This window comes from Seriola dumerili, unplaced genomic scaffold (genome assembly GCF_002260705.1).
Source record: "Seriola dumerili isolate Sdu_G_001 unplaced genomic scaffold, Sdu_1.0 BDQW01000161.1, whole genome shotgun sequence".
NCBI classification, from domain to species: domain Eukaryota; kingdom Metazoa; phylum Chordata; class Actinopteri; order Carangiformes; family Carangidae; genus Seriola; species Seriola dumerili.
The window spans coordinates 5,198,228-5,211,216 of record NW_019174416.1 but is presented as its reverse complement, the minus strand read 5'-3'; the positions used below and the strand labels follow the sequence as shown (position 1 = coordinate 5,211,216).

General features: G+C 44.2%; 1 protein-coding gene across 1 annotated transcript in view; it reads right to left on the bottom strand.

Moving 5' to 3' along the window:
* The window catches only part of LOC111226594 (glypican-4-like), a 29,886-nt gene that overhangs the window by 3,733 nt on the left and 13,164 nt on the right, over positions 1-12,989 (bottom strand). The window contains exons 2-5 of the mRNA XM_022751826.1: positions 6,582-6,740; positions 1,521-1,918; positions 961-1,126; positions 1-131 (exon numbers count right to left, since the gene is read on the bottom strand). Coding sequence (XP_022607547.1) covers positions 1-131; positions 961-1,126; positions 1,521-1,918; positions 6,582-6,740 — 854 coding nt within the window. The remainder of the gene's footprint in view (positions 132-960; positions 1,127-1,520; positions 1,919-6,581; positions 6,741-12,989) is intronic.

Genomic DNA, 12,989 nt, shown 5'->3' with positions numbered 1-12,989 from the left:
TTTCTGAGACACTTGCATGCTGTTCTCCTGCATGTTCATAATGGCCTCCGAGATCTTCACGTCGATGGGATCCATGACAGACTCAAAATTAAATGGACCTTCGAGCCTCTCAGCGAGACTAAGCATGGCATCTGAAAAGCAGAAGATGAGAACATAAGATTAAAAAAAAAAAACGAGAAAATGAGTCATTGCAAAATACATTTTTCTTCAGTTTGAGGTGAATATTACAAAACACTGCCACTAGGGGGAAGCACACGCCCAGGGAGCAGGGGGCTGTTAACCAGTGAAACAGACTTAAGATTACTGCACAGCAAGGAGGCAGCAGACACCAGACTTCTCTTCAAACAGAAGCTGTGTCCGCAGCCAGGGACAGATAGACATCATGGGGGCATAGAAGCGTACAAGCTAGTTATGAAGAACAAATATAAAATATACAGAGGAAACTGTGGGTGTGTGTGCCACCCTGAATGTAAGGAAACTGATCTGGGTCTGTGTTTACACAACATGTACAATTCATACAGCCCCTCCCCTCTTACCCTTCACTTAAACAAGATACTAAAGAATGAGGGACGTGTTTGTACAAGTTTTTACAATACATACTATGTTCTTTTGTTAAACATGTTCTTGCCAAACTCAAGTGCAATAAAGTGGACGCAGTTGGAAAAAAAAAAATTTATCTCATCTAATTAGCCCAGTTCCATCATGCCAAAAATCCTGTCATGTCAAACTGGTTTCATGTGCACAAGGATAAAGAGGGAGCATGTTTAGATAAAACTAGATTAGATTGGGTTAGATTAGATAAAACTTTAATGATCTTTGGTGAAATATGAGCACTGCAGTGGCAACATGTAAAAGAAGGCAGGAGCAGGGATTTGTATAAATATGATGTGTTGCCAAATCAAACACTTTAAGCCATTATGGTTAAAGCAGGATGTGTTCAAGGTCAGGTTTGTCGTTTACCGAGGAAGTTGTTCCATTCTGTGTCCAAGTCAGCCTGGTTGGCCAAACAGCCGCGCATCACATTCAGACAGTAGTTCTGGCAGGGTTTCAGTGCCACTTGGCCCGAGCAGTAGGGACAGTACATCATCTTCATGACCGCTCGCACACAGCTGGGAGATGCACTGACCTGGAGGAGGCAGGGGGCAGTTAGCAGACTGTTATCATTGTACCACAGCAAAAACACTCATCCAACACCAGCACAGACACATACTTAGACTATGAAAAAGCATGAGCATTCATTTTATAAGCCAGTTCCACAAATCAGGATAATCTAATCATCCATGAATCACTTGCTACAGTGGAAAACATGCCATACCAGAACAGTCAAAGAGGTTTATGTTATCAGAGACACTGTACTGGAACCGCAGCCAGTTTTTCCAAGAAAGATATGAAGTCAGAGACGCAGAGGGGAGGGATGCACAGAGCCTTTGGAAAATAGTTCCAGTGTCCAGTGGTAGACTGACCACTATAGCCTTTTTTTTTTGGCAAATACAAAAGCTTCACAAGCACCTCTAACTTACCGTAGAAACTTTATTGACCACCTCTGGCATGAGTGCCAGGCCGCGCACAAAGGTGCGTGCCGCAACAAATGCCCGTGTCAGCTGGATGCGGAGCTTGCGAGGAACATCGCCGAATGGCTGTAGCTGGTCCGTGTGCCGGCTGACGCACTCCATGTATGCGTCACTGAATTCGTACTGCACGTTGACCAGCCGGAACATCCTCTCCAGGAGGTCGGCCCAGAAGTCCGACAGCATGGAGTCCAGGTTGACGGCAGCGCTGCCAGACGCGTAGTATCGAGTCAGGGCCTCGAAAAAGTTCTTGAACAGCTCTGCGTTCTGCACGTACATCATCCCGTAGGTTCTCACAAACATGTTGTGCAGCGAGACCTCTGCATTTTTCAAAAGCTCACGGAAAAACTCTGTGGAGAGAAGAAGAAGGATGGGGGTGGGGGGGTTAGTGTGATAACTTAATGTTGAGGTCAAAGCCAGAACAAACAATCTTAATGGTTAACATTTCAGAGTCTGTCTACAGGGAGGGATGTTATGAAGAAAATTGAATTTATATGATGGATAACATATTGCTTGGGACATCTACAGAGACAGAGCTGATTTTATCAATCTTAAACCCAAGATCTCTGGCATTGAATTTTAAATATTTGGGCTCAACAGACTCACATCTTGTGGGAATCCCCGTTCAAAACAATAGGCAACACAAACACATTGTGTGGTTTTCATCAGGTTATTGAAATGTACAGATTCCTGCATGACCACAGTGTGTGTAAATAACTACAATTCTGCTGTTGTAATACTTCTGACTACATAACTGTATTATACCACATCTGTAGATCTTAATACGTAGAGACCTGCACCAACAACTGACACTATGGCTGAGCTGCTGCCACCATATGAAATCAGACTGATAGTTATTCTGCTTCACCTGTTCCCATGTCCTGACATTTTAAGCATCTCAACAGAAACAGCTTAAGCATAAAATCTTGGATGAAAAGCAAAGGAATGCGTTCTGTGAAGGGGCTTGGTTGGGAATGAGGAGATGAGAGGAGTGAAGCAGGAGGGGTGAAAGGTGGAGTCGGAGCATCTCTGTCAGGCTGAACGAGTGGCGCTGCTCCTCGTCTCTGTGGACTTGCCATTCAGCAGAGACGTCTCTCCACATCAAGCTGCTTCAAACTGACCACCATCAATGGCATTTTTCTGTTGTCACATTCCATTCGCCTTCCTTTTTCCCAGCTTCTCTTGGACTGTCCTTCAGAGGCATTTTCAATAGGATTACTGAATAATGCCACCCCCCTTCCCTCCCGTATATGGACCTGTACCCCCCATCCAGCCCTGCATCTCCCTCCCTCTGCTGCTTTCACTTCATCAGTTCCTTCAGAGAGCTCTCTTCACTAGAGACAGGGAACAATGACCTACTTCATCCTGAGGAATGTCCATCACCTCCCCTCACCGCTTTCTCCCACCCCCAATAATCCCAGCCCCCTCTCCCACGGACACCCCCTTCTCACCCCACAACTTTCTTAATCTGAACAAAATGAGAATTCCTCAGAGTCTCTGAAAAATGCTTCACCTTCAGTCTCGCGTGCATGCAAGCATACACTCAGGCCCTTTCACTCATCTCTGTCTTTTTTTTTATTTTTTTTTATTATCCGCTCTCCGTACCCCCCTCGCTGCCCCGTGTGCACAAAACTTCTGTCCCACTGCAGTTTCTCTGGGTGCCCTCTGCTTGGCTTTGAAATGTAAAGTTCCCATGCTCTCACAAGGGGAGTCACTAAACGCTCCCTGCCACCAACACACACACACACACACACACACACACACACACACACACACACACACACACACACACAGTCCCCAAGAAGCGCTGTCACTTCCACTTCAGACTGACACACTAAAAAGAAAAAATGAGGTAGGGGAGGGGTGAGGGCGGCTTGGGGCGGGTTAAGTTGAGGGCTTTTTTAACTCCAAATCCCCACTGTGTCGCCAAGGATACCGGAAACACTGCAGCCCCTCCATTTACCTCCCCGCCATCATTGCCCCCACCTCCCCTCCAACACACACGCACCCACACACACAAAGCAAGGGGAGAGGGCACCAAGTTCCACGCTCCATTGACAGAGATTAAAACAAAAGGTCCACCCCCACCCCTGGAATGTCATAGTAGCCACAAGTTTAAAGTCAGTGAAAGGAGACGGAGGAGGTGAAGAGGAGGAGGAAAAGGCAAGAAGCAGGAGGACAGCCCTAAACTTCTCTATTTCCTCTCTACACTTTATTAGAGTGGTAATGCCTATATGCTAAACAGATAAGCCCTGTAATGAGTTTGGACAAACCCACTGGGTAGAAAGAGTGGACTGTGCGGGGTGTGTGTGAGCGGTGGCAGCAGGGGTGGGGTGTCGAGGCTCTCTGGCCCTGAGCTGAAGGTCTGAAGTATGAGCAGCATTACACAGGCATCTTGCATTGTCATTAAAAACAGTTTATGACATGCAGGCGTCTGCCAACAGGCCGGGGAGCTGAACACTCCCTCAGGATTTTTCCATTAAAAAATGCGCCTGTCGCTCAGCCAATGGTCTGAGAGAATCTGGGTGAAAGGTTACATGGGAGAGAGTGTAAGCTGTAGCGAAATGTAAGGATCCGTCTTTTCCTTCCTCCCTCCCGTCATCCTGTCACCATTTCCACATGTTGCAGAGAAGGCCCTAAATTATGAGCAATGTTAGGCCCAATCCATCACAGGAATAGAGGAGCTGACCGATCTCCTCCCACTCCTCCCTCCCACTTCCTCCTCCATGGAACCCCCCCACCCCCCTGCACCCCATCCATGTCCCTATAAACTCCCAATCCCAGCCCAGGCAGTAATTGCATCCTATTTGTGACAATTAGTCCCTGCGCTTCTCCCTTTTCTTATGGGATGGGATTCTGTCCCTCCTGCTGTTGGACTTCAGTGCTTCGGATGGATGTCTCTTCTTGTGTGTGTGTGTGTGTGTGTGTGTGTGTGTGTGGAGGCAAGGAGCCTTAATCCAAGTGCTTAAATCCCAGACATAGACTTGCTCTGCTGGACAGGGTCAGTGCAACAGGACAGACAGGCTGAGGCCAGGACAAACACACAGTGAGGAGACACAGAGAGGGGAGAACTATTTCTGGCTCTGGTCTTAATTGGCCATGACTCCTAGCTCCAGGCGCATGATGAGAGCCTGGCTAATCACATACACCACTTCCTGAGTTTGTTAGTTTGCGAGTGCATGTTTCATGTTGTGCATGTTGTGCGTCTGTTTTCGTGTACAGTTGCAGCTGTGTTTAGGCACACATGCAGCCCACTCAGGAGCAGTCAGCTGACGTCATTATTGTGACCGTCTTCCTTCAGTAACAGTAAAAACAATGATAAGCACTTCCTGTGCCGATTTCACCGACGGAAAGTGCCTGCTCCTGGGTGTCTCGACGTGACAACAGGAAATAATAGGGCAGCAACCTGAGTCTGTCACCTTATCCAGTGAGAGAGATGGTCTAATGGCCCAGGTGGAAGAGACTACAGCAGGCCTTTGTAAAGAGATCCCACATCTAACAGTTCAGAGACAGCAGCAACCTGCCTACAGTGATGAGGAGGGGGCACAAAGGGGGAGGAAGGTAAATGAAACACAGAAGAGTTTCACTGTGAGCCTGAGGGCTGCCCCCTCTTGGCCAACTAGATAACCTTACAGTTGTTAGGGCTTTGCTAACTTCTGTACGTTTCTGTACGTTTTAGATCTTAGAGTTAAAAAAAAAATACAATATTTAAACGACAGGTTGAAAAACCTCTTAGCTGAAGCCACAATGAAGTTTGAAAGCAAATTCTTTGAATTATGTAAAACATCAGTGGAAATTATCTAGACTATTGTGGTCCTGGTTCCTCAAAATCAAAAGACCAAGGATTCCCTTTGAGTCTCACCATTTTCTTACATGATTATGACATCACAAAGTCTGCAGATAAATACTTCGACCAAGCAATTAATTGAGAAAATAAACAGTAGATTCATTAACAATGAAAATAATCATTAGTTGTAGCCCTGAAAGAACATCACTGAAAGCCCCAGTTGAGCCGTGTAAGAAAGCTGCAAGGACTTGCACAGGGGGTGTAGGACAGAAAAACAGGAACATGCGCCGGAGAAATGCATGCAGTGAAACATGATCAACAGTGAGACATAGAAGAGAGAGAGAGAGAGATGGAAAGAGAAAGAAGGGTCTGAGGGGCAAAGAGAGGGGTTTGTGGGAGAGTGAGGCATGGGATGGGACAAAGGGCAGTAAGAGAGGAGAAAAAGAGGGGCGGGACAGCTCGAGCAGCCACTGCATTCCGACACGTCACATTCCTGTTCACATCTGGCTGCAATACACACGCTTCCCGTTTCTGACTATCCTTTGCTGCCTTTCACAGACACATAAGATCTGAAGGTCCCTGACCTGCATGTGCATGCATGTGTACATACAAATGCATCAAAACTTGCACACAATTGTCCTTAAAAAGCAAAACTCCAGTTTATTTAGAAACTTTAAAATCCAACATTTTTTTTTATCAATTTGCTCCCCTCTGTCTTATCAAGCTTCTTCTTAGCGGAGCTGCAGTGGTGGCACAGTTGGGTTGCTGAAGTTATTCAAAGCTGCCCCACTTCCTTGGTGACTCAGCACTGTTGCATGTTCCCATGCACTCCCACCCTCAACAAGAGAAACCCAATCCCAATATTTACAGGCATACACACATGTGCTCACACACAGAGGAACAGGAAGTACAGAAAAGACTAAATCTGAAGATGTGTGTGGTCCGTCTGGAAGCGCACACGTCTCTCTGGAGAGAAGGGAAGCGGGTGGTGGGGGACCAGGCTGTGAGGGGGTATGATGAGGCAGGGAGCTGAGACATTAAGAGACAGGTGGACGGGCCAACAGACACAGACTGACTGTCTCCGCTTCGGCCAGTGCACTGGCAGGTGGGAGCGTCCATCAAAAATCATGCAACACAAGTGCTGCTAGGCGTACACCAGCACAGTAGAGTCTGAAAAGTGGCCGGTGTGCATGTGTGTGTTTGTTGGTGTAAGTGTGTTTGCTTACTGTCAAAGTGGTCGTGCTTCTGTTTGAAGGTGGATTGTAGGTTGGTGCTAAGCCTCGACACGGGAGCTTTCATGTCCGAGTGGCTCTGCTGGCTCAGCTTCTCTTCCATCTCCACTGTGCAGCAGGAGAAACCCTGCGGACACACTTTCAGGGGGGCTCCTGCAGGAGACGAGGAAAATACACTGTTAAACACCATCTGCTACAGGAATCTGTCATCATGAATCACATCACGCAAAAACACATCCAATCTGTTATGTTAGAATAAAATTAAACAGACCAATAAAAGACCAGTTTTGAACAGAACAATAGGTCCGAATAAAAGTCTACTTGGCTGAGGATGTTTCTCATAAAAAAACAAAAGAAAGCTCAAAATATACTTAAAGACCTTTAAGCTATTCAGTATCCATACACCTACAGAGTGGATTTGTTAAAATGTGTCAGGTTACAATAACTTGAGCCAACTGGCCAATTTTAGTGGATATTTTACTTGTTTAAAACACACAAGTACATCAATCATTAAAACAATTTTCTACATTTCTTTGGAATAAAACCTTCTGTTAAGTAACAAACTCACCTCTCACTAAATCAAATGCACCTTGGCTGTGAAAACCCCCTTAACTGCACTTAAGTGGATTAATTGCAACACTTAGCTCAGAGCAGTCTTTAGCTGGCCGCTTTATAGAGCCTCACGCTTATCCTGGCACTCTCCTGTCCTGATTGATAGTTTAGTGCTGTAGCTTTCTCTGAGTGCAGTGTCCCTCAAAAAACACAAACTTTATAAAGGAGTGGGTAAGCTCACTCACTCTTCAGGTAAGAAGGCTGACTTCAGGCATGTGCAGCTTGACATGGATAAACCTGGCAAAGTGCTTTTAAGGATATTTTGGCTTTGCGTCCACATAGGGCAGCATCTCGACCACCATAACACACAAGAAAGCACTGGTCTCCTGTATGTTGTGAAGTGAATGGGGAAATTTCCATTTTACCCATCTGACTGTCACGTGCTTTTGAATTGGTGACGCTCTCTTTTTAATGCTTGCTCTGTAAACAAAGCATTTCACAAACAGAAAAAAGCCAGTTGCCTGAAACTGTGTAAAGCTGTGGGCTCAAGTAGCCCTCACATGCCCAACAGGAGAGATGTGAAGTGCTTTTCTGTTTTGGAGCTTCAGTGTAGTTAAATAAATGTTCTGAAAATGCTGGTTGTTAATAGGTTTTCAAACTGATCTGCATTAGTATGGAACTGGGACAAAAATGTCAGAAAACTGTGCTTTTACTCTCCTCATCAGAACCATTATGCAAAACCTAAACACTGGCTTTGATGAAACAGTAACTGTCAACTTTGTCAAAAGTGAGTTTAACATCCAATTAAGAGGAGGGTCAGGGGAGGACGAATGCAAAGTTGCAGCTGCAATAATGTTTTGTTTTAAACGTGGCTGTTGGAATTTGGGAGAACACAGGGATCCTTTCACTGCATCCAGGCACCAACGGCCTGTTTGGTTTTCCCCACCAGCTCGTGCTCACTGACTCAAGGCCTGAGTGCCTGCACAGGTTACTGCTACTTGAAGAGCTTCAATATCATATATGGACTAGGGCTTTAAAATGACTTGTAATGTTTCCGGCATTTATTGAAAGATACATCTCAGACTAATTAAGCCTGAAGAGATCATTTTTTCTTGTGTGCAGTGAAATGTGTTAGACATATTACTTTTATATGAAACCTTGAAAAGCATCAGCATTTTATTTAAAGCTACAGGAAACTCAAAATTGGAAACTAAACACATTACCTGGGTCTTGCTGATTCTCTAATGGTTATCACTTTATTTCCTCCATTGAGATTTTTTACTTTCATCACCGTTATATTCTTTTTAATGGGTACAATTTATTGTATTGAAACATAAAATTCCAAACATAAAAATTCCAAGCAACGTCCTCTGACTGACAACAAAAGACAGGAAGAAGTACAGCGCATCTGAACTACAAAAGCCTTGTTATGCCATTTAATGGATTACGTTGAATGGATTTGGTAAAGATTAGTGAACATGGAGCCTTTTTTTCCTGCTTTGTTCATGTTAAGTATTAAAAAACTTCCTGTTCTGTTACTTATTGGGTTGAACATTGTTGTATCTTTGGTTCAGTTTGTTACAGTTCCCTTGGCATGATCCTCGGTATACGACTGTGGGATTTTCACTGCTGGTTGCCATGTTTCATGCGTCGCTATAATAACCTCAGCCACGTAGATTTGTTTTTTTCTGTGACATCTTGAGGTTGTTTTCATTCTTTTTGTGCACATAATTAGACACAGCCTATCAACGTCTATTAGAGAAACCAGACTCTGTTACTTTAGTTGTTTTACACATGTATACCTCTATAAGGAAAACACACATTTACAGATCAAGCTCCTATAGTTTTAACAGCTTGATTTGTGCTGATTGAGCTGTTAAGTTAGTCATACTAGTTTCACCTCAGCACACCGAACATCTAACTGAATGATGGAGCACAACATGTTTCGAGAAGTTCCCTGCACGTCTGAAATAGTAACTGGAACGTTAAAAAATTAAACTGCAGGGTCAGAAGTGACTCATAGCAATACAATCATCTAAACAGGGCACCAGAGGGAGGGATGCACCCTGGCGCCATAAACTGGACCCCTCTGTCTGGGATCAAGTCCAAATAAGCCTCAAGTCACTCCTTCTCTCACAGTCCTCTACCCAAACTCATCTCTCCCCCTCCAACTGGTCCCCTCCTATACACATATGCACATACACACGCACACGCACACATACCCAGGCACAGTTGGCAGCCCCTACCTAAACATATTCACACATCACATCACTGCTCAACACATGGCTCTTTGTACCAGCGTGATTGGAGGTACAGGGAGCAGCACACACACACACACAGACTGAACTTTTAGGTGAAACAGCCATCCAGTCTCTCCTCCAGCAGGGCCCCCTGCTTGCCTACAGCACAGGAGTACATTCAAAAGGCCTATATCCACGTGGAAAATAGCCCTAGTTACCAAAGTACACAAATAAAAGTGAGATGGTCAATATTTCACAGGAATGTCTGTACAAATGTCACATTGTTAGCTCAAAGGATTAAGTCTCTGAAAACTGAAGATTCTTAGCTAATGCATACTTTGTGAAAACATTTTGGCAGCCAATTTTTCAAACTGCTGGGAGAAAATGGCACTGTTGGAGCACAAGAGAGTGAACAGTTAACAAGAACAGTTAGATCCTATAAAAATCAACATCACGCCGGACTGTGCGTGACATGTTTCAGCTTCACTGTTTCACAATAAGCTTTGTCAGTTGATGCATCAGTCATTTCTCCGCCATCATTGTATGAATAGTCTTTGTGTGATGGGTGAACTGGCTCTCAGTTGCCTTATAGAGTTTCTCTTACGGGCCTCTCAACCCTCCAGCTTCCCGAGTACTTTAAGATGTAAGAAGACAGAGAGACAGAACATTGTTAAAGTGTCACTCTGAAGAGGAAAACTGCCATTTATGGTGGCCAAAACAAGAGAGCAGCATCTTGTAAACAAACATGTGACTGTGTGTCATGGTATTCATCAGCTCTCCACTACTTCTCTGCCTTTCCTTTGTGGGGAGACCACCATCCCCTTTAAATGGCTCATAAAAAGTCACTTCCCTTTGACATTGTCCTGCCTCTCAAACTCTGTTCTCAGAGGAAGGATGGTGGGGGAGGTGAAAATGCCTCACAGACAAAAACCAGATTAGACACCTCACCGCCCCCTCTGCCTGCCATCATGTGCCCCTGAACCAGACGGACCTCAGGGTGCCCCCCACCTCCGCCTCGACTGCCACCACCCTGCAGGCTTAACCAGCGAGGTCAGGGGTTAACAGCCACTCCTCTGAGAGAGGTCCTGTCCTCTGACCCGCCCTGTCCGCCAGCCAGCACATCCACCACACACAGTAACCCCCCCCCCCACTACCCCCCCCCCCCCCCCCAAACCCCAAACACTCCAATAATAACACCACCAACACATACATACAAAAAAGCCCCCACACGTATAGGCAATTAAGAGCCATAAAAGTCGCGGACACATGCAAAAAAACATAAATAGAAAACCTTAAAAGTCATTTTCTCCAATCTCAAGCCATAAAAGTCTCTCAAGAATTATTTCTGTACCCTCCTGAACTCAAGACGTCACTAATGCTGCTAAGAGAGTCATGAAGGAGGCCATGGGGTACCGCATGTCACGAACCATTCACCGACGTCTGTCACTAATTGGAGCCTGGTGGTCTGTGCCTGAACCAAAGCTCAGAGCTTTCACACAGCATTTGTAACATTTGTAAATAATTACATGATAAACTGTATGCAGCTCATAGTTTATGCACATACTAATTCAGTCCCAGTGGAACGCAGGTAAAATGAGACAGTGGATACTGGGGCAATTTAATTTCAAGACATGGAAAACGTGTGAATGTATTCCAAGTTGCTCTGATTAATCTTTGCATGTTCGACATATAAAACTCAGCTCCAAACGTTCTCAGTAGTGTGAAGTATGTGAAATAACACTTATGAATACAAAGGTTCACTATTAATTGGTATACTGTATTATGCTCCCTGTTGTAACATGTAAAGGAGAGTGCTGCCAGTCTACTGAGCATTACTCACACAGACTGTTGTAAATTTGCACGCCCTGAAGCCATAACATTCTCCTCTTGCTCCTCACCTCTGTCTAGGGTGTAATTATCCTGGGGGTGGGGGGTGGGTAAAGGGATTGGTGCCATTTGTTGGGTAACTTTTTCTGTTCCGCTTCACACTTGGCCATGCACATTCACATGAGCTGAACCTGTGGTCTTTAGAGGAGTCCATAATGCTTCTTTTTAAGCTGTGAAGTTTTACTCATAAGCATGTCGTTTGTGAGAGGTGTAATAATTTGTGGACTGTTTCAAAAGAAGCAAAGTAAAGAGCCATGAGGTGAAGCCACAACTGAAAGGAGAGATAAAAAGAAGGCAAACTAGCTGCATATTTCATTTTCAAAATCATAGCAATTGCTTTTTCTAAGTTATTCCCTTCTTAAATTAATTCTTGTTGCAGCATGTTGTCAAATCAACCCTTTCTTTTTGTCTCATCCTCTTTCATCTGAAGAACCCTACAGTTGTGGTCTGTGTCTGGATTTAAAAATGAATTCAAAAATGCCAGTTATCCATTTCGGAAGAAGCATTTCCAATTAGTTTCTCAGTCAGCAATTGAATGTTTCAAATTATTCTGATAATTTGCTCCTCAATAAATCACTATTTGGAAAGCAACAGTCTCAAAACACTTTGCTTTCATCAGCTTTTAGTAATAACTTTGTAAAGGCATCATTTTGTTCAAATGTTGGATGTGTCATTTTGAAATTAAATCCACACATCCAAAATGATGGATTAAATGTTTCCAAGGCTCCATAATTGTGTGGGGTTTAGCAGGGAAATCTCCCACATGACATCAGTCTAGTGCTTTAAAAACAAAATGTGCAAAAGTCAAATTATGAAGCGATCAACCAACGTATCCGAACCACTAGTGTCATAGTTTCACAGTACTGTTAGGAAAAGTGCTCAGGTGCAATGTGATATTTCCTTCTATATTACAAGAAATCCTTTAACTAGCAGAGCTAAGTGGGAGCTCAGTCTTATTTACAACCTGGAGGAGTAGCTGTAGGGAGAGGGCAGGTTACAAACATCCACACATTCACGTCAGGCTGCTGCTGCTGCTGCTCAGTACAACCACAGACTCTTGCTCGAGGGCATTGTGCCAGTAGTAGTTTAGGAGGGCGAAAGTGTGTCTTTCCTATCCAGATTTTCCTAGCTCTTTTCTAAGGACTCAAACCAGACAACATAAGTATTACTATACTGCCATCAATGCAGAGAAATAGTACTAATGAAGGATAGGAAAATCAAACAATGTGCTTGCAAGTCAAAAGAGATCTTTAAAAGTTATGGTACATGGTGTGAGATTTCACAATGAAAAGTGATCCTAAAAGACCTTCATGTCCCTTTTTAGCTCTCAGATTTCCAAAGCATGTTAAAAAGAGCAAACCTGCTGTCATACTCAAAAACAGAAAGAACTATTCAAAATGAATAGAAGAAGCCAAGATAAATGTTAACCCTCGTCCACACATTACATTTATCTTACACTTTAATATCCCGTGTACATGGGTGTACTCTGAGCTATGGATGAATCACCGCAAAAGGAGAAAACGTTCAACAACATTATGCTGTAAGAGGAAACCATTATTAGAGGCTCTGCTGTTCATATGGAGATAATCAGGGCAGGGCGCTACTTCCACCTACTCTGTTTCTACACTTCAGTCTCTTACAAAAATAGAGTAATGACAAGTTTATAGCAGTTGGCCAAACCAATAATGCTTTTCAGCTCTCAGTTCATAAGGAAAGTCCCAAA